The 25,313-nt window shown below is 42.9% G+C and overlaps 1 protein-coding gene across 12 annotated transcripts; it reads right to left on the bottom strand.

Moving 5' to 3' along the window:
* Positions 1-1,312: 1,312 nt before the first annotated feature.
* On the bottom strand, positions 1,313-25,313 carry phactr4b (phosphatase and actin regulator 4b). 12 transcript variants are annotated; one of them, XM_025911443.1, is made up of 17 exons: positions 25,128-25,313; positions 18,593-18,707; positions 18,292-18,336; positions 17,299-17,336; positions 13,360-13,530; positions 12,379-12,459; positions 11,041-11,550; positions 9,388-9,708; positions 7,359-7,490; positions 5,804-6,332; positions 5,182-5,480; positions 4,862-5,060; positions 4,626-4,681; positions 4,297-4,358; positions 4,071-4,208; positions 3,798-3,874; positions 1,313-2,819 (listed from the first exon to the last, which is right to left on the bottom strand). In XM_025911443.1, the coding sequence occupies exons 4-17, from the start codon at positions 17,327-17,329 to the stop codon at positions 2,804-2,806; spliced, it is 2,622 nt and encodes an 873-aa protein (XP_025767228.1). In that variant the 5' UTR covers positions 17,330-17,336; positions 18,292-18,336; positions 18,593-18,707; positions 25,128-25,313; the 3' UTR covers positions 1,313-2,803. The 12 variants fall into 12 exon arrangements, with proteins under 12 accessions (XP_025767228.1, XP_025767229.1, XP_025767230.1 ...); XM_025911444.1 differs by lacking the exon at positions 25,128-25,313 and adding an exon at positions 24,136-24,329; XM_025911445.1 differs by lacking the exon at positions 25,128-25,313 and adding an exon at positions 22,932-23,252.

Raw genomic sequence — 25,313 nt, 5'->3', positions numbered from 1 at the left:
GTCGCCACAGCAGATCATCTGGCTCCATCTCACCCTCAGTACCTCAAGTACTTCAAAAAGTGCAGAATTTAAGTAAAGGTACACGTCAATAGCTGTAATAGGGCAGTGTAACAGAGTTATTGTTAACAAAAAAAACAAAAAACAAAAAAAACCAACCCCTACAACAATGTAAAAGTAGTGGTATTTTCATCTAAAGTTGAATGTGTAATATAAAACCTTTACCTTATATATTTAATAGTTCTGTTATCTTGTACAATTCACTAATTACGGAAGCTGTATGTAATGTAAAAAAAACGCTGACCAGCTGATATTAAGACAGGGGAGGTGGGCATCTTTTGATTTTCACCTTTATCCATCTTGTATCGCTTTTATGTCTCTAATTGACATTAAGAGATAAGAATTTATCAGTAACCTACAAACCTTTTTTTAGGTTGTCCCTTATCTGTATATTTTGTAACTAGATTTCCTTTTGTCCAACCCAGACCTTAAAGATCTGTGAACATATTTTACCTTCAGTCTTTTCTTTCTTTCTTTAGCTGATGCTACAACATAGCCACTTCCTCACCCTAAAGCAAGGATGTCAAACTCACTTTACACAGTGAGCCACATACAGCTCACTTTGAACTTAAGTGGGCCAAACTAGCAAAACTCTCAATTTTCTCAGTGTGAAGACCTTTAGCTACACATTTAATATGAAAAAGTGCAATTTCAACTATACCTCTCGGTTTTTTGTACACGATGAAGACATACTGCTGTAGTAAATGAAAGAAATCTATTAGCACAAATAAATAAACAATTAAAATTACAGAAAAGGTTCTTGCAGCTCACTGTCCAGACTTTTCAGTAATTACACAATTGAAAGATGTTGGTAATTCACAGAAGATTATTTTTTCACTATTATAATTATTGACTTATTTTTACTGTGGGCCCATTGTAAAAATAAATTTCTATAGTCCATATGAAAAAGCAGGAGCTTTTGATTATTGATTATTATCTATGGCTTAATTACTCCCATATGGGAGATTTTATCATTAGGAAATGATGACACCCCCACCCTATGGTGTCACCTTTTCCAATAATCTAACATATAACCTATTACCTAAAATATATTCTAATTTACACTAAAGGGCCTTAAACCAGCTAATTTTTTAAAATCAAAAGACAGTGCAAAAACTTAAACCGCCACCAGGTGTTGCTGCAAACCCACTTTTTCTTTAGACGTTCCAGCTTAGACAAAAGACTCCACCTGAACACAGTCATTAGGTAAGAGAGGTCTACTGGACCTCAGTTGCAGAGTTGTTTCACAAGAAGGTTCCAGGAATTGTAAGATTTTTAATTAGATCCAGACTATTTACAATTAAAAAGAAGACTGTCAGCTCATACAGCTCCACATTCAATTAAAAATGAACTCAGATTTACAGAAAGGTGCACTTTCATATTCCCATTCTTGTAGCATTTAATCATAAACTCATGTTCTGCTTAAAAAAATAGCAACCTATAATACTTTTATATTTAAAATTTCTTTTCAAATCAAAGGAAGACAAGATATACAGAAGCATCAGATAAACCTATATCAACTTATACACACAGCACTGAGAACCCTGTAAGCTACTGGCCAGACAACAAGACAAGGTAAAACATTTCTGCAGTTTCAAAAAGTTCCAGCCAAACTGAGTTCCTGTTGACCGATTATACATTTTCAGGTGTTTTTTTTTCTCTTTTTTGTGATAAATCCCTGATCTACACTTGAAGCAACTTACATTTAACTCTTAGTTTAGACACTATCGTAACGACCTTATTTAAAATGGCTACAGAATGTATTGCATGTTCAATCTTTAAAGGGAAGTACAAAAACTTACAAAAGAAAAAAGTATAAATGAAGAGAGATTATCCAGACGCGGTGGCACTGGATTTTGTAATGGCTCATGCAGTGGATTGCAGAAATCAGTGATATGAAAACCAGTATTGGGTGTGTTGGCACGCATTAAAACACCAACAGCCTCCTGACCTTTTCCTATAGCTATTAAAAGGCCGACACATCACAACCACAAACACAGGCAAGCCAAATAATAATAATAATAATAATAAAAAAGAAGGCTCAAAGAAAAGCTCTCACTACCCTTGTGATCAAAATTGTAATAGAAAATATTTTGTGCATCACACAATATTTTGCAATGAGATCTCTTCCAGTTTCACTCTAACGTATCACAGCAGCAGTCTGTAGAGTGGATAAAAAACACACGATATCCCAGAGATGTCCAGCTCTAAAACAGAATATCCCAGTCTTCAGCCAACTCCTGACCGTTTGTGTCTATTATTACTGTGTGAAGTGTTATAGGTCATCATTATTGTTACCATTTTTATTCTACGTTATTACATTAGCGAAGATGAGTTAGCTTTTCCATATACAGTAAAGAAGAAAAAGAAAAAGGCAACACAGGACGAGGCCGCATTAAAGGTTGTAACTATATCCGAGTCCCTGAGGGGCACCACACAACAGCAGAGTGAGAGTAAGCCCTGTAGGTCCTTTGCCACTTCTCCACTTTATTGGCACGTGGTTCCCCCTTGCCGTCTGGGAGAAATACTGCATCTGGTCTCCACCCACCAACACCTCGGTTCAGTGAAAGCAATGTAGTGAGAGGGCGATGGAGGACAAGCATGAAGCATTCTCGTGTGGAGTCGGTTCCAGGCTTTCCCTGATAACAGTACATTCAAGAGACGCAAAAGGGCGATCTGTCTGCATAGGGAGCAGCTGCTTCTTTGCCGGAGATCTTAAGTGCTTCTTTATCCGGAAGCAGGGATGTTAAGGCCGATGGAACCTAAAGAAAACAAACAGCTCTCATGAGGCAAGATCACACCTTCGTAATCCTTAAGCTATTAATGCAGGGAAATTCATTATATCGCTATTTAAGGTACAGATTTTTCTCTAAAAGTCTTCTTCTGCCAAGGTTTCATTGTTAGTGCTGGATTCTGCCATTTAACCAGGCATGCATAAGAAAGCTGACCAATCAATCAGTTTCTACATGGATCTCTCTGTTTACTTGTCACAAGTCTATTAATGTAGTAGCAAATCACCACTGCTGCTAATTCATATTTAAAGTGTTTAGGTGCAAGCAACAAAGATGGCTTTAAGTGTAAAGCAAACACAAGACACACAGTGCATGTGTAGCCAAGGCAGCCGACGTCTACAGACTAAAATAAGTGACATCCTGAAGACTGTTAAACAGTAAGTCCTTAATGATTGAGGGAGTATGAAATAAACACTTGACACAGTAGCAAGCTAACAAACTCCTTTAGCTAAAACCTGCTGCTGGGGGGAGATGTCTTCAGGATGAGCGCCAAGGTTGGCTGCAAATGGCAGAAAGTGTTCAAAGATGCATCACTCTCAAGTGTGTATTACATATTTCATTGTTTCCCTGACACAAACAGGAGAAATAAATAACAACAAAAACAAAACTGTGTGACGTTTGCATGGCTTCCCTGTGCTCCAGGTACCCGTCTTCCTCCCACAGTCCCAGGTTTTGGGAGGTCATGCATGTGAGCTCAATGGGTGATTCTAAATTGGCCGTAGATGTGAAAGTGAGTGTGAGTGGTTCATCTGTCTCTCCTTTAGCTCTGCGATGGACTCATGAGCTGTCCAGAGTGTACCCAGTTTCTCGGCCTATGACAGCTGAGATAGACTCCATACCCCACCAACATGAAGAGTGGTGTAGAAAAACAAATCAGCAAAACACAGTACCTCACTGTTTTGACCAAGTCAATCAATCAGCCAGTCAAGTTTCAACTAAAAGGTATACCTTGTGTAAATTCTGCTCTCTTCATGAACCTCCATTTCAGTGCTCTTATAATCATTGAGCTCCTTCCGGATGGCCGCCTAGACAAAACAGCAATTCGGTTAAACATGAACTCAGAAAGAAAACGAGACAATATACTGCTAAAAAATTACATGAACCTAAAGGAGTTGCATGTGTTTAACATTTAAAATGTTTGTAACACTGTCTTGGACATTTTGTAAAGTGCTGTATCAGAAAGCGGTTGTGCCGATAAAGCCTTTATATGGAGCTGATTACCTTGTCAGCAGGTGTCAGCTTAGTCCACGGCTTGTCTGCTCTTCTATCGTAGTCCTGGGCATCTGTGACTTCCACATACTCGTGGAATCGCAAGATTTTTCTTGCCTGTAGTTCTGCAACCGTGGGTCTTTGACTCAGCTACAATAAAGAGGTTTTTTTTATGTCAGTTTAATATCAGGTAAATAAATGGTTTAACACTGGGATGTTTGCAGGTGTGCTGCTTCACCTTTCTGGTCAGCCGTCGCTTGATCTCTCGAACTTCGGCTTGTCTGTCAGCCTGATTTTTAGCTGAGGGAAGAACAAAGATGGGAGAAAGAATAGAAGAGCCAAATTTAGACTTTGGCATAAAAGGCTTGGTTTGATGGCAGGTTTAAAAGCAATTTCTAAAATTAGATATGTGCTTGTTGTTAACAGATGTGAAATGTACTTTGTTAACAAATGCTGAGGCAAAAGCATCAGACGAAAGAATGAGGAGTGGTTTTGCTAAAACCCAGAAACAAAAGAGTCCAAACAAGTCAAGGATCATGAACAAAGACAGAGAGAGTTAATACTAACGCTGGAGGATGTTTCTTTGCTCAAGTTCCTCAGCAGTGGGTCTCTGGCTTAGTCGCCTGAAATAAAAAAAAGAAAAGAAAAAAGAAAAATGGAGTCCTATTTTTACACATTTACTTCACTTGGACATTCAGGTAATAAGCAGGTCAAGGATCTATTAAAAATTGGTCTAATTTCTTCAGGAAATGCACTTTCACTGCTGTCATTTTAAACAATACAATGATTCTGCTCATCTTTACCTCGTGAGTGCAGTGCCAATTTGTGTGCGAATGGCTTCCCACTGCTCTCTGCTCTGCCAGGTGAGGCCAGTCTGTCCTGGAGGCTGGTCATCTCGGCTGCTCCTCTCCTGCGTAAACCTGTCCCTGTCGGGAGCAGAGGGACGGCTGCTCAGCTTCAGAGCCAGGGTGTCCTTTCTCTTCACCCTGCTGGCCAGTGCGCCTGGATAAAAGCCAAGCGGAGAGATGCAGTAAGCTGAGAAGGAGCACCAAAACGCTGCACAGGTTTACAAAGAGTCCGGAAAAGCCACTAAATGACCTCCAAATCAGTTTGTTATGCTTACTCATCGGGGGCTCATCCTCCTCATCTTCATCTGAGTCTTCATCTTTATGAGGCACAGGACCATCTGAATCACTGTCCTCCCCGTGCATGTCGTGTTCGCCTTCCTCATCCTCATCCTCCTCTTCTTCCTCGTCCTCGTCATTGCTGTTTCCCCGTGGGATGACACAAATGCCAGCGTCACCGACCAAGCACCGGCGACTCCTTGGCTCCAGCTCTGGCTGTGGAATCTCCCCATCATACTCCTCCTCTTCCTCGTCATCTTCTTCCTCTTCTTCTTCCTCTGAGTAGTCATCCTCAGATCTAACAGGAAAAAAATGCATGCATATAAAATATTTTTTTGTTTTTATTTGGCTAATTTTGAAGACGTGTTTTAAATAAGTTTAACTGAAATATGTCCCTCCAGCTATATCTGACTTTACAATGATGAAGACTGGACTGTTTTTCAGCTTGAAATGGATACACAGGTAAGTACAAAGAGTAAACAGCTTAGAAAATGGATGAAAAAGATCCTCAAAGCTACATGCAAAGACAGATCACATGCAAACTCCATATTTCTTCACCATGTAAGACTGTCTTTGTATACACCGATTCACTAATTGACTTTTCTGTGCAGAGAAACTTACAGTTTTAGTGGTTGAATGCTGACAGGCAGGGGGCGACCACGGTCTCCTTGGTACTCTAGAGGTGTTTCGAAAAGCAGTGTGTGCGCCCGCTGCGACCCATCTGGATGTGGCTGAGCCGGGCCGGGACTGGACAGGGCTCGCTGGATCATGATGTGCAGCGGTACGGGAGCCGGGCGCTGGGGAGACTCATTGGTCGGGCTCGGTGGGTCGAAAAGCATTGGTATGGGTTGGGGCAGCGGATGGGGGTAGGAGTGCTGATGGTGGAGGTGGTGGGTCTGTATGTGTTGGCGGGGTGGAGAAGGTGGTATGTGAGTCGGCAGGGGTGGGGACGGAGGAGGGGGAGGCAGCTGGAAGCCCACAGGGAGGCTGCTGTGTTCCTCCAGAGAAAGTGGTGAGGGGATGATGGGATGGCTTGAAGCAGAGTCCTCTGTGTTGCGTTTGGTGACTGGGGTGGTCCTCTTAGGAGGCATTGGAGGAGAGGGTTTGGCCGGGACAAGGCTAGCGCCCCCTGTTGCTTGGGTGAAGTCACCTGCAAATGGAAAAAGAGCTAATCCAACCATAACTGCTACAGAAAAAGAGCTACAGCTTAGGCGTGAGAGTGACTTGCTAGCAAGTGCTTTACTTTTGAATCTAGTTTGTCACTGTGACGCAAGTGCACAAGCATCAGTCACACATGTATTACATACCCAGTATGACAGAAGACACACGAATGCTGGGATTACATGTCTGACTGAGCATTACTGCATCCATACAGCAAGTTGGTTCACATGATGGCCATGAACGCACACTTTGCTCTAAAAGACCAGTGTGCAGCGACTGCTCCAGTTCACAGAGACAAAAAAGATGCATCCATGCTCTTCACAGCCAGACTCTAACCCCACACCGACACTTTATCTATTAGCGTAGTAAAGCTCCTGAAGCTCCTAAACAAAAAGCTCAAATGCAAACCTTCGAGTTTTGCATGCACTTTTGCATATTTGCTATTTGGCTCTTAAGACTTCAGAGGACAGCTTTAAGGCAACATTTCTGTTAAAGCAGAGCCGTGCTACGTAAGACATAATAAGTGAACAGTGCTGACAGACTTACAACATGCAGTAATCTACACAGTAATGGACTTCCTCTCTATATTAAGTCGAGCCCTTATGTTAGAACCATTTTGCCTTTTTATTCTTCGACCCATTCAAGTCCACCCATCCATCCCATTTGAGTGAGAGCTGAGTGGATTAGAGACATAAAATTCATTTGATGCATAGCAGAACACAGCTGGAACCCGCTAAAGGCCCTCCCTTATACAGAGGCAAAATACACTCAACTGCACTCACACAGAAGTTGTGTACAGTAAGCACACTCATTATCAGCTTGTTATATGCATGCGGCTCTTATATACCAGGTCCAAAGAAAAGCAATGAAGGCCAGTGAACAAGTTAAAGGCTTTTCAGAAGACATATGTTGGCAGCAGGAAAGGATGCGACATGATGAAGTGTGCAGACTCTGAAGAGGGCATTCCAGAAATTGGCACCGCAGCCAAAGAAATACCAGGAGGGCATCCTTTTACCTGAGCGCAGGCCTCCGGCCCGCCGGCACAGGTAGACAGGCAGGGACAGGTAGACATCATAGTCGCACTCTCGCTTCCAGCAGGACCAGTAGAGAGGAAGCTGAGCGTTTTCTCCCCCCTGCAGGGCGGAGACTAACAGGGACGAGATGGAGGCCTTCAGCTGGCATGTTTAATGAATGCAGCTACTTTCTGGTGCTGCGTAAGTTGTTGATTTCATAGTTACGGTTGTGGTCAGAAGTTTACATTAACTCATCGTGGGCATGAATTCCATAGTAATTCTGGGCTTTTAATGATTTCTTTGAACCGTTTCAACTTTTCTTTTTCCAGGGTGGAACGATTGTACAGCAAAAATCTTTTTAAAAAGAATTTGGTGCACAAACTTGAAATTAGTTTGGGTTTTCTCTTATCCACACAGAGTCACGCATCCGACTTTTAAGTGTAGTCCATAGAGTTTCCTGACTGAGGTCGGGTCTTTGGAAAGGCCATTCGAGAAGCTTAACGTTATCCTGCTTTATCCATCCCAAAACCAGTTTTGATGTGTGTTGGGATCATTGTCCTGTTGGAATTTCAACCGTCTAGCTCCTGATTTGAGGTGAAGTTGAAGATTTTGGAGGTAGTCCTTCTTCTTCATTATTCCATCCACTGTGTGCGATGTATCAGTACCCCTGACAGCAAAACAGCCGCAGAGCATGATGCTCCCAACACCATGCTTGACAGTAATGTTCCTAGGTCTTGTCTGACAGCAAAACTTTTACTTCCATGTAGGCAGCTGAAAATTTCAGTCGAGCTTGAAGGTGTCGGTTTTTTGTTTGTCGGTATCTTCTCAGTCCAGTAATATACATATCCATATAACATGATCTTATGTAAGTAAAGTGTCTGGTTGAGGTGTAGCTTGCTGAGGAACATTTATCCAAACATTACTGGGGGTGAGTGTATATATTTGAGCCTGTATGTATACTTCTGATGGAGTGGATGGAGAAAACCCAGAATAAATCCAAACTTGTGCCCCAAATTAATGTTTTTAAAGTCATTACACATGTACGCTCTACGATCATTCCACCCTGGAAAAAGAACAGTTTAAAATGATCATGACAATGCCAGTGATGAGTGGATGTAATCTTTTGAACACAACTGTATATAAACAGAGTTGCACTATGAGGGAATGGTACTGTTTCCCGAAATGATAATCACTAAAATAAACACATAGGTAAGAACATTATTACTATCCTTGTAACTGTAACAGTACCCGCTTCACGGTGTGTTTCATTAACACCTTTTGTCTCAGTTGTTCTTTGTGCATAAACATGGCCACAAAACAAAGAAGCCTCCTGGCTTTTAAAATACAGTCGCTTCATAGTAAACTGTCAACAAGTGTACTGAGAAATTAGATTTTGAGGAGTTCTCTGTAGTGTAAATGTTAACCTGAAACTAGTGTAAGTTTCTAACTGACTCATTTTGTATTCTATTTGTGTCAAAAACAACAATTAGTATAATAAACTGATGACGAATAGGAGCATTTTGTAATGCCCCGCCCACCCCTCCCCCCCGGAGCTGTCACACAAGAATCTGACGACATATCAGAACAAGTGGAAATGTACCAAATTCATACGATGTCCTGGAAAAAATGAGCCAAAGTAGACAGCCTTGCCTTACTGGGAATTAAAACACAATCCCAGATGAGGCAAACCCACAGAACCGCTACATTGTATCTGTGGAAGCAGTGGCCCACAGCCACAGGAGTCCCTGTTATCCTCATAGCGTAAAATGCTGGAGACGTTTCTGCTACAATAATCCAGGCATAATAAGTAATTAACTGGGGAAAAGCAGCTCGTGCTGTTAAGATAGCATCGTATACAGGATGTTGTGCTGAAGAGTTTACCATCAGTAGTGCACTGACGCATAAATGTACATACTGTATACGCCAGCTGGAAAACTACATGCTAACTGAGCAGGCATTTGATTGTTGATGTATGCTTCCTCTCCCTGCAACATCTGTTAACCTAAGAAGCTACTGTTAGCAAAGGCTTACCCAGCATGGCCGCGTTGCCCCTGTTCACAGGCTTGGGTGGAGGCAGAGGGGGCTGCTTGGCGGGCTGAGAAGTGGAGGTAAGGGCAGCGGCAGACTGCTGAGTGTTGGAACACGCAGAAGACACCGATCGAACAGGTTTGGACGTCACAGCCGACGGAGAAGAGAACTGACTCGTGGGGTGGTTGGATGGAGTTCGAGGTGGACACTCACTGCCAGGTTCAGGGGTGGAGCTCACCAGCCATTTTGGAGGCATGATCACCTGTTTGGGTGGCAGAGGTTCACGCAGGGTGTCCAGGTCAGGAACAAAATGGCTGTCTGATTCTAAAAAAAAGGAAAAAGCAGCCAACCATATAGTTTTATATCATAAAATTTAATTCTGCTTATATAACTTTAAAAGTTACAGCACGTCAACTGAGACTGAAACTTAAACAATAAATGATTGGTTTTCAGCTGTAGTGCATATACTGTATTCTATGTATGCATGATCATAACAAATACACTTCAGTGAATTAGCAAAATCTCACCAAATATCCCAGTGGATTGCTATAAATGTTTCAGCTCAGAGACTCAGCGATGAGCCATTTTTCTACAGCTCTAAGCACTCCAAGCACTCTCTGTGATAGCACTTGTTTGAGAATGGCATTATCTAGGGATCAGCTGTGAAGATAAACAGAGTAGGCGGCTGCAATTACCACCAAAAAAACCCACCTCCCTCTGCCCACCCCACTATACCCGCGAGCCGGCCCCCACACTGTTCCCACCGCTGCGCCCACGCCATTCCTGCTGCTCTCAGGTTCAGGGTTATTTATTTACAGAAGCGTTATCAGTGTGATGCCATGTAATCAAAGAGGAACTAATCCAGAGGAAAGCAGGAAGTCAGACTGAAGAACAGAGAGGGGGGGGGGAATAAAAGGAGGACAGAAAGCAGGAGAAGTGATAAAGATAGAAAGCGAGTGGGAGAGGTAAAAAAAAAGTAGCATCACACGGAGAAAAAAAAACAAAACAAGGTAAGATGAAAAGAAGAGCAGAGCAATGACACATGAAGGAAAGCGGACAAAATTTTACCTTCTTTCTGCTTTGCTGCAATGACATGCTATAGTTTTACATACTTTTCAACTCCTAACATGTTTACACATCGGCACAGAATAACCTGTCACGTGAGCGATAACCGCACAGCTGAGATCTAAAAACAGAGCTAAACACCATTATTTTTGAACAAATTCTATTTTTCAGGGAAATCAATTAGCTGTGGCACTTTACCAATTATCACTGAGCTCACTGTGCTAGCCTTAAAGGGCAATAATGAGTATAGCGATTGCACCACATTAATTAGGAGAGGAGAAGAGAGGACGAGCTATTCCCTCATGTTCCTGAATAAGAAGCATAGCTGGAGCAGGCCTCCCGGGAGCTGACAGGAGCCTGTCTATATCTGGGAGGACAGCATATAAGCAGAAAAGTGACAGCAAAAGGGAGGGGACAAGGTACCCAAGAATCACCGACTTTTCAAATATGAAGGAGGTTAAGGTGCAAAAGGTGTGCACTTTATCTGTGATGGCCTTACACTGACAACACCAGTGCTGTTATGATTGCAACTTGTAAAAATTGGCGGAAAAATTCAGATTGTAGGGAGGAAAACTACTGAAAGTGACTCACCTCTCCGGGCCCTCCCCTCCTCAGCAGATGCATGCCGAGGGAGTGTAGGCTTCCAATCTCCTTCTGCAGGCCGACTCCTCCTGCCATCCTCGGATGGGGCCTTCTGCAGGCCTGGCCTCTTTTGTCCATCGTCAGGGTGAAGCCTGCCGCCATGTCTGGTCTCTTCCATTTGCCCGTGAATGTGGCCCTGCCAGGCCATATTAGACTTCCACTCGCCCTCCCCTTGCGCCCGTGCCCCAATCCCTGCGCTTCTCCGTCCATCGTCATGTAGTCCTGTGCCCCTGGAGCCCAAAGCTCCACGGCGGTCTCCATCTGAGGGAGAACAACGGCCCCTTCGGTCATCTGGCTGGGCGAGCCATGCAGGGTTCATCCTAAAATCTGAATCTGAGGGGAGTTGGCCCTGGTTGCATGGGCTTCTGCCACCGCTGATGACTCCTCCTCCTCCTCCTCCAACAGGCAGAGTGTGGCCATTCTTTACATACGACTGCTTCACATTTTGTGCTTCTCCATCTAAAAAGATTGGCCAAAAACACTTGGTGAATACTTCAACAAATAAATTAGAAGACTGAATGATATTCTGAGCAATTGAGAAAGTGCAGAAGGACATTATATGCTAAATATTTGATACATAACAGGATTTCATATTGATACATTATTTAAAGTTTTACATACTGGTAGTGCCGTGTTCAATATTCTACAATTAACCTGATGCATTGCAAGAGAACTGATAACTATCCAACTGAGCCATAACACTGCTAAACATACTTTTTGCTGCTTATTTCTTCTTTAAATCTGGATTTCAAATAAAGTGAGGAGTGGTTTTTGGGGAGATTTTAAAACTACAGAATCAATACAGAAACTGTTCAAAAATAATTGCTATTTGCAGTTATTTTCCACAGTGATAAAAGGAACGTGCCCTTAACTCAAGCCCCATGGACAGTCAGTGTTTGCCGTGATGCAGAAGCTGCTGTAGATTTAATAAATGGGCTTCTGCAACAGCGGGACCAGCAGAACGTTCGCACCCCCCCCCTTTCTAAGCTATTTTGCTGCAAGGCACAATTTGTTCCACTTTTCCTCAGCTCTGGAGAGTGGCAAGTAATTTTAAACAGACATTGCATTACTTTGAGAAACAGCAAGGTGAAAGCAGTTTTTTCTCAAATTTGCTTTTCTAAATTTGTCTCAGACACCTGCTGCATGGGAAGACAGCGTTCCTGCTATCATGTGCTGAAGACTTAACTGTACTGTCTGAGTGGGCGTTATTGCCTCGGGGCTGCTGCTGTCAGACGCAGACAAAGCTTTGCAAAGATATCACATGTTGAATCACACAAGTCCCCTCACCATTGTCCGGGACCTCCTTCAGCACCCCCTGTTCTATAAGCTCCTGTCGGGTGCGCCTTGTCGACATCTGCCTCTCTAGTTCTGTCAAGAGCAAAAGGAAATTACATTTTACAGACCATTTTTTTCACCAAGATATCTATGATTTACAATTTTCACTGTGATCTCATGCACCAGAAGCAATATACAGGGTGGCACATTAGTATATGTGAGGGGGCAAACTCCTCAAGATGGGTGGTGATATGTGCCCCCTCACATATACTAATGTGCCACAAACAGGACTTTAATATCACCAACCGTTCCCATGTTATTGCAGTGTATCCATATAAATGGTCCACCCTGTATATAGATATATATATGTTGAGCTAATTCGAGTCACTGAACTGGACCTCTTCACCATGCTTTCTGGTTGGTGGTCTGTGGTACAGATCTGGTAAGTTTCTCATATTATTCAGTAACACTTAGAACCAGTTAGCAAGTATCTTTATTTATAACATACTCGATATAACATGCGGGTGTAACTTCTAGGCCTGAATAGTGAAGCCAATTTGAACTAATCATTTGATTCAGGTGTGTTGACACAGGGTGATATCTAAAACCTGCAGGACACTGGCCCTGGAGGCCTGGAGTTGCCCACCCCTGCAGCTAAATATTCACAGTAGTCACTTCTGTCACTCCAAAAAACAAGATGGCATGTGCCTCACTGCTAAAGAGACTAATAAATACAAAAAAAAAAGACGCTTCAAAACCCAAGGTCACCATGATATACACACTATGGTTTAGACTTCGTCTCCTAACGAGACACCTTGTATTCAGCTTATTGTATTATGTGCACTGAAAATAGCGAGAGACAAACTTGCTTGTAACATTTGGGCGGAAACATGTTCTCTGAGGAATTTTAATGAAATTTGAATACAACTGATACGGCTGCTGGGGTGAAAGGAGAGGTGGCATTCGCAAAGAGAACAAGTTTGCAACACAAACCTTCAGAAGTTTCTTTGAACTTCTCGCTGCTTTTTTTCTTCCTCCACTTCCACGGCTTGAAGATCTTGCCAAGGGTGGAGAACTTGCCCTTGCGCTTCGGGGGAGGGGTGCTGTCCCCGGTGCTGCCTCCCTCTCCCACCATTGTGCTGTGGTGCTGCTCAGCTTCATCATCTAAAACAGAAAGCACAAATTTAAAACAAATACAAAAGAACTTATAACATAAAATTATAGACACCCCACTCAGCAGCGGAGCTTTCTATTTTAACTGAGCTCATCTGCTGCTTTTTAAAGAGGGCCAGGCTCATTATGGCGGTTATTATCTTTAGCTGTTAGTTCTCGGGGACCGAGTGTGCTTTGGCAGGGTGATGCTGAGAGCTCATGGACTCCTCCACGTATCCACAGCTAACAGGAGAAGCCTAACACTGGCTCTGAGCCAGGATTTCTCGCTGTCAAGTACTCACATTCCTTAGCTGGATGGAGTCTAGTGCCTTATCAGCCTTTCAGCCCTCGCTGCTCCCATAGAGAAGAGGGGCACACACGAATGCAGACATAAGCAGCAGAAAAAGGTTGTCAGTCATTCTGCATGCATATATAAAATATATACATGTGTACACACCCACACATACAGGTAACAAGAAGCAAAAGCTCTTTAAAAACCACTAATTATCATTAGGTGTCACCAAGGCTTCAAGAACTCAATTAAAAAGCAATCTGCAGACATGGCTACATACTCTGGGTCACATGACTGACAGGCCAACTGACAGCGCGCTGAGCTTGGAGAGACTTTCAAACATTAGCTCTCTAAAGGCTGCAGCTGCTGTATTCAGCAGACATAATATTTACCAGCAGAGAGAGAACAGAGTCCGATGTAAAACATCCAGTCTCGGGCTCACACAGGATGTCTTGGCGACAGTAATGCCCTGCAGTCTGATTCCCACAACAATATGCTCTCACACAATACTGATGTGGCTTACTTAGCAGTCCAGGGAACACTAAAACAACAAAACGTTATTCTTGGATAGAAACTTTTTCTTTATTTGAGACACTAACACACACACTGATACGCATACATCAGGATCAGCTAGCTGCAGTCCAGCACCCCTGGAGCTGGCAGGGTTTCAGTATCTTGCTAAGTGACACTACAGAAAGGCGGATGGTTGCTGACACAAGATTCAAACCCATTTTTTGCAACTGAAGGACAGGCACATTAACTCCACACTGCTGGCGGTGTAAAATTTGAGTTGAGTGTTTACACAGAGCTCACAAGCCTGACAGACTGTAAACCTCGGATAGGAAAACAGTTTTAATCACAATACTTCAACTTCATACCCTACTGTGAGTTTAAAAATGGCATTTTTGACAAGTAGTTAAAAAGCAGACACTAATCTACCTTGGAGAGGGGTGTTAAGTGTCCAGCTTGCATGGTGGTGGGACTTAAAACAGCACGCCATGAGGACGCAGGGAGCATTCAGCAACCAAAAATCTACTGTCCCGTGTATATCCCAGCATCAAATCACAGATGACGAAAACGCAGGAGACCAAGTTGCAGAGAGTTGGCGGAAACTACAGCAGAGAGTCCGGAATCAAGAGACGTGTCCATGCTGTGGAAATCCACCTTATCTCGGCGAGGTAGAAATCTGAGGATTCAGACCAGCTGCCATAACATCCAGATTAAGCATTGCTTAAGGCAGCTTCTCCGCGATCCAGAACTGAGGTTCTCACACACAGCAGACTGTTCTGTCAGAGACGCCTCTGCCACAGTGGCTCAGCTGAAGCCAGTGAAGCAGGATAAGAGCTGGCTGTGCCAGGCCTGCACACTCCAAAGCACTGCAGAGATGACGATCGCAGAGGACTCAGCCCATGCAGCAGGCATCTATTTGAAAGACACGACTGACCATATCCTCAGCGGTCTTTTCCGTTAGCCAGTGAAGCTTGATTATAAAAGGTGACAATCCACTAGTACAAAAAAAAAGTCCTCAAAAAAGAAAAAAGTACAGAAGACCCAAATCAGCTGTCACATTCAAGAGAGCTGTAGATCCACTCCAAATTATTCTTCACAGATACAGAGAAAAACTCTCCAACATGTCATTGTTTCAGCTGTAGTGTGAAGAGGTCTGGCATGTTGTGACACTATAGCTGAGTGCTACTGTGGGTTTTGGAATGGGAGTAAAGGGTAAAAAAAAAAGGGCTACAAAGAGAGAAAAAGTACAGACATAATGTGGCAGGCTGGGATGGGGGGGCTGGAAACGCAGTCACAGAATCAGGGTGGAGTGCCATTTCCTCCCAGAGAACAAAGGCAACCTCTTCCCCTCATATTCAATAACATACTCCACTGTACAGCTCATGGAAACACTATGCTCGAAGGTACAACAGGGAAACTAATGAATGATGATATATAAAAAATACCTCCATTCATAACAGAGCTACATTCTTAATAGTGTTGCTCTAATGAGAAAGTCTGCCAAGATAAGCCACAGCAGACAGGAAACACGGGAGTGTGTGACTGTGCTGGTGTCTTCCTATGACATAGCCATATACAGAAGACACACCTACTACTCCCCCATACAACCGACCAGATTTCCCTCTAACCTCATGATTCACTGAGTCATGGCAGGCTGGTCAGGTGAGCATGTGGGTAAAGGAGATTGTTGCTGTAAAGGGGCTTGCTATCCCGATCGCTAACACAAAAACCAAAAGTCCAGGCGGATAAATGTTAGGAAATACCTCCAACCTCAGTGTAACAGTTACCTTTGTCAGGGCCGATTATGAAATTTAATCCACTTATAAATACTTACGAGCACTGACTGTTTCCTGAGAAAAAATGTGTTCCCTAACATTTACAACAATTAAAGATCCAGTAGAAATAAATGTCATTACATGACACTGTAATATGATTAACATTTTACTGCTGTACTTATCTTTTTACTCACCACTTGTATAAAATGCACGATCATATAACATCGTGTGACGCTCAGAAACTTGGAATAATTGGTGCGGTACAAAATTATGTAAAACCTCTGAGCCAGACAACATATGCAATCTGATGTTCCTGTGCAGTGTAACATAAGAAAATAAGTGCACAAGTCATGCATGAGTGTGTAAAAACACTGTAGAAAATTAGCCACATGATCCCAGTGATTTAGCATTCCTTGTGGTGGTAAAAATGAATGAGGGGCAGAATTAGGGGGGAGGCTACGCAACGTTCGTGCAAAGTTTATTACACAATCACCGATCCTCAGTTCTGCTCTATTTTCTATCCTTGAAAACTAGTAAACGAGAAAATAGTTTTATGTTGTTGATGTTAGCGATGGAGGAAACCACAGCAGTGTAAAGTACACCAAGAATGTAAGCCCAGAAACTCACCACTGCGGCTATGTTGTTGTTGTGGGTCCTGAGCTGCGATCTCCACACGGAGGCTCTGTCCCATGATCCAGCCCCTGAGGGGGCCCTACCTGTCCTGCACCTTTAAGTGTGTGCACTACACAGTACAGATCAACTCCTTCACCTGCCGTGCTTCTTCTGCAACAAAGTCCCCGTATGCCCTAAGATCTTTTATGCTTCTCTGCGTCTGTCATCTAGCCGCCTTCTGTGCCTTTTCTTCAGTCCTTCCCCCATCCCTCCCTCGCACAATATCCTCAGACCTCCCCTCCCTCCCTCCTGGAGTTGGACTCCCCCTTTCTTGCTGACCCTCCCTCCTTGGCTCATAGCACAGGTCAGCATTCACAGAAAGATGCCTACCATTCCAGGGAAAAGACAAGTTTTGTTTTCAATATGGCGCATGTTGTAGTATGCGGTGCAGTGCGTGTACTCAGTAATATCTGTACAATGTAAAATATTCCTTTATAGTAAATTAAAAAGAGTTAACCAACACAGAAGACACTAGACCTGAAGCTGCAGATCTCAGACCACAACACATAAGATATAGTTATATATACACACCTATAATGCAACTATAGTAATGTATCTGCATGTGATGGCTGGAGGGGAAAGAAATCAGAGAAATTTGAATCAGTACCCTTGATCAGTGGAAAAGGTAAACAACATCAGACGCATTACTGTTTCTGAATAAAGGTCGAGTATGCTCTCATCCCCATCAACAGAATGACAGTGGAAAGGTTGAGTGGACAGTTTGATCAGAGAAATAAACACTGCACTTTCTATACAGGGTTTGCACGCTAACATTAGCTAACTTCTGCTCAGTAACCAATGTTAGTGCAGGGTATTTATCATGCTGCTCGCCTCTTTTAATGTCTGCAAACACCATTTTATACACTTCTTTAACTCTCTTATATCACATTTTAAAAAGACTTGGAAGCATTAGCATGACTTTGAAATATGTTTGCCAAGAAGCCCAGTCTTGTATCAGGCTTGAAAATAGAGAGGAGCGGGAAAGAAAAAGAGAGCACTTTCTGTAAATGAGAAGAAAAGCGGGAGTGGACCCCCTGAATTAGTGCTTTGATTTCTTTTGACATTTGAGTGTCTTTAGAAGAAAAAAAAATCTCGTCTGAGCCTCAGAGGAATCCAGAGCACTGTGCTGTGTCATTATGCCTGGATAGATCAGAGCTTTTTGAGCATTTGGCTGCATCTCGAGCTGTTTCTAAAGATGGAGAGCTAGTGTGTTCGGCAGCGTTCCTTTTCTCTTCCTGTGCCCCACATAAAGCCACCACGCCGGGCTGGCTTCCAGCGAGAACTGAGCCAATCCGCATGAGTCCAGAACCTGTTGGCCTGACCTGGATAACAGACTGGGACAGGCTACTTCAGCAGGGAGGGAGACTAAGTCAGGTACGCACATATGTACATAAACATCCCCAGCCCCGTCTGACAAGAGTGCGCAATGAGTCATTCACGATGGGGGAATAAAGTGAAACACAGCTCACTCCACAGCATTAACACTGCTTTTAAAAAAACCACAACGCGTAACTTAGTACTCACCACGATTTTCCATTACAGAGTTTGAGGCACACCAATCAACATCTCCTGAAAAACACAAGTTTAATGCATGAGCAGACACATTCTCAGTTCTTCATTTGCTTCATTTTATACTTTTATATAATTCATTTTCTTCTGTTATTTCAATTTATAGTTTTTAATGCGATTTTTCCCTTTTATGTATTAGGTATAACACTTAGATAGCCTTCAGATATAAAGTATATGATATATAAATAAAACTCCTGTCTATTGACTTCAGTATATTTAATCGGATTTGTGCTACTGCAAAAAGTTGTACACATACACTACACAAAGTCATGGGAGGGGTGTGGGTGGTTGGGGTTCTCTGCAATAGTATAGCAGTATTTTTTCAGGTCTCTAGCATGGTGACGATGCCACCTCCAACCATCCTATCCACTCTGAAAGAGAGAAAACAAAGGTTGATCACATCACTGTCTGACATACAACACACAACTAAGAGATCCACAAATTCCCAGAAATCTTCCAACAATGCTGCAAAGAGAAACTGATTATACTTGGGCCTGAAAATACAGGCACACTGAATATAAGTCACAACCAGACTGATAATACTCCATATCTCAGAGCTTGAACATTATCATCATGTTTGTTTTCTAAGACAATAAATGCCCGCAAAGATGTATCTATGAGTTTGGATGAAGCAAAAAAAGTAACTTCTAATACCAGATTGAATCTACTGTGTATTTGAAGGAGCGCGCAGTAGGAGAAAAAAAGCAGAAGGAAATACTACAAAGGCCTTTAGAAGTCCCTGTGTAACAGCAACTGATACAATTTGGTCAGACTTTACAGAGCTTAAAGCAGACTATAGCTCCAGTCCACTAAATCACAAAAGGTCTGATGCCACAGTCATCACTGAGTAAGTAACTGGAGTTTGTATCCATTGATGTATACATGGTGACGGTAATGAGTAAATGGCTTTCTGGCATTCATTCAAATCAGAGTCGTGTGTAAAATGACACTTCAGTTATGTAACCGCTCATGGACAAGCTCACAAATAACAATTTTATGTACTCAAAGTGGTGCACTGTCCATTCTTTGCTATAGAAAAGCTGGAAAACATAAGCAAAATCACAGTACAAAAGCTCTGATGATTATGGCAGCAAAGAAAACAAAGCAGACATATTTACTATTGCAGCACTGACTCATTAACAAGTATAACTGCTGTATAATTGGAAGTAAAAATACATTGTCAATGATATAGTGCTGTTGATGCACATCTAGCTAAGCTTTGTAGCACCTTCAGTCAACAGTATGTTTTTGGGAATCGTCCTTCATTTGGTCCATCTTCTGTCATATTGCCTTCAAATTCTAACACAAGACTGCACAGACTTTACAACCACACTGGTTTGGACCAGTCTACTGCAGTTTTAATCAAATGGATTAAATTAATCATACACATACTGGGTACATTATTTAAAGCAGCGGTCCCCAACCCCCGGGCCACGGACCGGCACCGGTCCGTGAGTCGTTTGGTACTGGGCCACGAGAATTGAGGCTCGGGTGTGAAATTTATGGTTTTTGGGGTTTTTATCGTTAACTCGGTTTCCCTGGGTCTTTTCCCGTGTTGTAGTTGTGTGTCTTATTTTGAAAGAAATATTTATGTGTTACCATAGCAACCAGAGAGCATTAAGGGGCAGAGAGGAGGCTGTTACTCTCAATGTTGTTGGCACATTTCAGGAGGGCGCTGCTAATAAAGTTACACAATTACACAGTGAATTCGCGTTTATTATTATATTTACAAAATACCACAGTTTTTGTCTTGGTCGTATCATTTTATTTTGCTGTATTTACCCGCGACACATTAAAGGCCGGTCCGTGAAAAAGTTTGGGGACCGCTGATTTAAAGTATGTAAACTGTCGGGTATTTTGGGGGGGGCAGCTGTTGATGTCATGCACACTTTGCTTGAGATTTTTTTTGCCATCTTGGACGTGTCATAATGACCAGTTGCTATGGAAAAATGTGTATTCCCCGACTGGTTGGCACTGGTTCCTGGAGGTTGCTGGCTGTCGCTGAATGAAATAGGATGGAAAATGGTGCTGCACCAGAAACTTCCTAGTGACTGCTTTGGTTTCCATGGTTGCCTGTAGTTTTTCATGTTTGTCTGTAAGCACTCGCTAACAACTACTTCCATGCAAACTCTGGGTGACTGCAGCAATATGTTAGGAACCAAAGCAAGCACAAGGAGGTTTTTGCCAACCAGTAAGGGAATACAGATTTTGTGTGACTGGGGATATAGTAACCACTTTCCTAACATATGCCAACAACCTCCAAATTGGCCGACAAGTTAATGTCACATGCTTAGTGATAATATCAAAAGGGCTAGGTATAGATTCAAGCATGGTAGTGAGACCAGACAGAATGAACTAAGACAGAACTCCACCCTCTCAAATGTAATGTGTTGGTGGGTTTCTTAGTCATATACTGCAGGAATCATATTCTTTCTGTGCACATGAAGACATCTGAATGGTGCGGAATTATTTCATACATTTCTGACATTTGTAGAAAGTTAAACTATAAATAAAACAATATTACAAATCTCTTATGGCATCTTTAAAGCTTCTTCAGGTGACTATTGTTGTGATTTTGCACTATAATAATACAATTAAATTGAACTGATTTGAAGTTTCAGCTATAAAGAAAATAATTAGTTATTTTCTAATTAATTCATTAGTTATAGTCCCAGCTGAACCTGTGTGTTTGTTGATTGTTTAAATGGTTAAGCTTCAATGACAGATCAAGACATGCAAGCATCATTGTACAGCAGAGTGCAAATTAGACATTCTTAGCAATAAAATAGCTGAAATGCTATGGAAGCCACATCTTTTAGACAAAATCAGGCACAAATGTTTTCTGTAGTGAGAAAACCACAAGCAATCTAATGTGAAAACCCCCCCAAAAACGCTGGTTATAATTGTCAGTGTACGAAGTGGCCCAAACCCAAACCATAAAGTTTGGGTTTGGGCCACAAAATTCCTTCTCGCTCTAAAATATTACTGATGAGCTTCACTGCAAGGCAAAATTCTGGGTTTTAATGGCCCTTCGTATCATCTTACATTTGACTAAATTACTGGTCTAGGCAAACTGCAGCTTTATTGCCTTGAAATCTAATGGTTTTGCCAATGAGGGATATTTTAAGAGAAAGTGTGCTGGCTGATGTTACCGGAGGCCCTTGACTAGATAATTAACGTTATCACTGGCCAATGTCCTACCCTGAAGTGAAGCTCTGTCAGTCTAAGTAAGCTGTGATCGTATTGCAAAGTAATCCAAATATCACTTATATAAACACAAACAGTTCACTACCTATATAATTCTGGATATTCAGTTTGGCATTCTTCTCTATTTCTTCTCTCTGGCAATTATCTGGCAGGTCAGAGGTCAGCTTCCCTTTCAAAAGAAGAAGTGTAAGTAACGGCACTTGCACACCAAACAGGCCAAACAGCACTACCTGAAAGCCTGAAATTACTGTAGCCTTCGTAGTGCAGCCATTCGCATAGAGACTCACACAGACTGGATGAGAACCCTAACACCACTGAGACGAGGCAGATGCATTTGTGGTCAGAGATGAAATTTTTTACACTCCCGCCCAGTGCCACAGCCTTGGCTAGATGACTCAAAATAATCGAGCTGTGCGGTGAGTGTTCCACGGAAAGAGAAAATATCTCTAGGTTCTCAAAGTACGAGCGGATTAAAGGCAGGGGGTGGAAATTAAAATACTGGGACTTTTCCATATATATCTATACATATGCACAGGATTATTCGACTACACTTCACTTCAGGCTTTTCATAAATAAAGAACTGGCTTGAGGAGATACGTTCCACAGTAAAATATTGTTCTGTTTCACTTGCTGTTGTCACGCTCACAGCCAGTCACAGATAAAAAAAAAAGGGATGTTCATGGCCTAGTTCCTTATTGAGTTGTTAACCCTGTACCTGCCTTTTCATTGTATAGAACAGATCGATATGAAAGTAATGCGTTTCTCGAAACTGTGCAGGACCTCTGAGTTTTAACCATGAAAGATACTTTCTCAGAGGCGACTAACAGCTGCCATATATCGCTTCACACAGCTGGGCAAGCAGATCGAAGAAAACGGGATGCACACAATCAATTAATGACACAAACTCTTAATTCGAGCTGAACTCTTCGGACAGACGAATACATAAAAAAGCCTAACTTACCTGCCCACCTTATCAATCACTAATCACAAACTACATCCCTGCATGGCCGATGACATCAGCCCCGCTTCCAAATCCCAAATGCACCAACCAGGTATGTGAAAGTGACTGTTAAAGACCGCCTAGAGGTCCCGACTGTGTAATCTTCTGCGAAGTGCACACACCCTCACTGGCGCAGTCTACTAGTGTTGATTCAATTACGATGGGAGCGGAAACGGCAGCAGCTGGCTGAGTTATGCCATCTTTAAATAGCAGTCTGCTTCTCACTCCAGGGTTCTGGGCACAAAAAGCCGCCAAATCACTGGAAGAAAGTAATTAACTCCACGCTTAAGTCCTAACAAGGCAGACTCTTACAAACTGAACACAACGAGCAACTGTTTGAATACAAGTTATTATCTGCAGCAGGTAGGCTCAGCTGAGGCATACTTACAGGCCAATTCCGGTGAGGCATCAAAAAGAAATAAGGATTGTAAAACAGAGCGTGGCGATCGAACCCCTGTTGCTGTGTCTATGCTTGGACCTTTCTGTAGGTGTCGGTCCCGGGCTGCACAGTTTCTACACCTCTTTCCGAAATGGATGGACGAGGGTGTCTGTTCCCAATCTGTGCTGGGACAGCGTCATCACTGAGCCTGCCCCAGAAAAGTGCCTCTCACCACAGGGACCAGTGCCCCACTTTTACAAGGAGCCCAAAAAGCTCCTCGCCTTTGCTAAACTTTTCTTCTGTAGTGTCCTTCCACCTGCGTGAAGGCTGCACTGCAGGGGAACCAAGCATAACTTAAGTGAAGTTATTTGATTGCCGCCCACTTCTGCTCCCTGCCAGCGGCTGCCCTGTGAACGAGGATTGATCCGAGACATTCAGCAAAGAGCTTTTAAGGAATGTGATGCTCAGACCAGTCTCATCTGCGCGGTTTAACCAAATGAATCAGGCACAGTCGACAGCTTAACCATTGTGGTTCTCCTCTTAATGGTCCATTAAAGAGGAGGCTTCCAGTGGGAAGTGGAAAGAGCCCGAACACAAGCCATGAGGCATCTTTTTTTTTTCTGCAAGAGCACATTAACTTCAAGAGTTATTATGGTGGATGGAACCACAGGAAATGGATTTCATTGCATGTTTAAGGAGAGAAAACACCTGATGAGACCATTAGCCAAGTTTTATCATGTGTCAGATTCAGTAGCTTCATGATGCATTGAAAAGAAATTGAGACAGTGAAATAATAGCCTTATTATAAACACATAAAAACACACTTTTATTCCTTTCCATCAGGAGGTTCTCTGAGATGGAAGTTTATCAGCCTCGTCTGGAGTAAAGCTGAATAATTTACTTCACTCTAATTTCCTCATGGCAGTATAGCTTATAACGTCCTTGAAGAAGTATGCACTCTCCATAACAATGGGCTGCGATGAATCCGAATAAGAAAAAAATGATAATAAATAAAAATTGCCTTGCCAGACTGCCATTTCTCCAATGACACTTTGATGTCAGACACATGCACATATCGCGTCTTCCATCTCTGCCCTAACAATCCATGTCCTAATTAGACCTACACGGACAGCGGATTTCTAATTGTATCGCCGAGATTAAACGGACTCTTACTTAACAGGTTTTCATTCTCGAGGCAAAAATACAAAATTACCTGAGAGGTTGAATCGGGCCATGTCGTAAAAAAGCATCAAATTAAACAGCTGCTACTCCCCGGCACCAGGAGAGGAAAAACGGGAGCCCGTGCGTGAAGGCTCGCGGCACCGACCTGCCCTCTCTCTCTCTCCTCTCTCTCTCCTCGCGAGCGGATCTCGCGCCAGTGGAGTCAAGATGCTGCTGAGTGAACGAGAGACCGGAGTCAAGTCAGCCACGCAGCGAAAACGGCGACTTCCGGTGTCACACCTCAAAATAAAAACTCTGCCGGTAGACACATTTTATGAAAGCTAAAAAAACCCTAATAAACATAAATAGAGTGGGGTCTGTTATCCACCGATTTGTCATTGTTCCTGACATTTCCGCCATGCTGTGATTTATCACGCCTACAGATGCAGGCCTTGAGGCAATGTATTACCCTTTTAAGTGTGCTAATTATTACTGTGAGCTGAAGATGGGCCTATAGCTGTTACACCCCACCTTAAATGCATCATATGTCCTTAAAAAGTAACCGAAATCCATGTTTTTTCTTCTTCTTCTTTTGCACACCAGCACCAGCAGTTACACAGAGATAAGACAGATACAGGGACAATCGTTTTGACCATCTCTCTTTCTCAGTATATATAGTTTAGATGTAGCATATATGGCACAATGTGACTCGGATAAAATAACCGGTCTGCGGACCTTCCGACGACATTCATCGGCACGCACCATGCACACCCTGATCATCCCGATCCTTTGTTGTGCACGGTCTCCTGAGCAGAGCATCAGCGGGGAAAAATGGAGTTCCAGGGTGTGAAACAATTGCAGCAGGAGCAAAGATGTGCGCTGACCCTGTGGCACTCGCTTTGTGCCGAAACACAACACTTTCACGCGCAACATCACGCCGTGAACGTGCAAATCGCTTTCTGAAAACGGCTGATTCGCACCGACCAACTTGAGAGCGCAACTTGCAGGTTATTGTCTGTGCAGACATCTCTGCAGCAAACTCACCGTGTCTTACTCGCTGCTCGGGAATCAGCAGCGCTACATCCCTCCTGACGAACGTCCCTCCTCCGCCGCCTCCTCTTTTGCAAGTACTTACAGCCGACTTAAAAATAGCAGCCCGGTCATTTCCTCACCTCACACTTTTCCCTTCTTCCAGTGCCCGGTCCAAACATTTTGCGCACTTACCGGAAA

This window comes from Oreochromis niloticus, linkage group LG11, assembly GCF_001858045.2.
Source record: "Oreochromis niloticus isolate F11D_XX linkage group LG11, O_niloticus_UMD_NMBU, whole genome shotgun sequence".
In the NCBI taxonomy this organism is placed as follows: Eukaryota; Metazoa; Chordata; class Actinopteri; order Cichliformes; family Cichlidae; genus Oreochromis; species Oreochromis niloticus.
The sequence above is the reverse complement of the archived record's forward strand: the minus strand, read 5'-3'. Positions and strand labels throughout refer to the sequence as shown.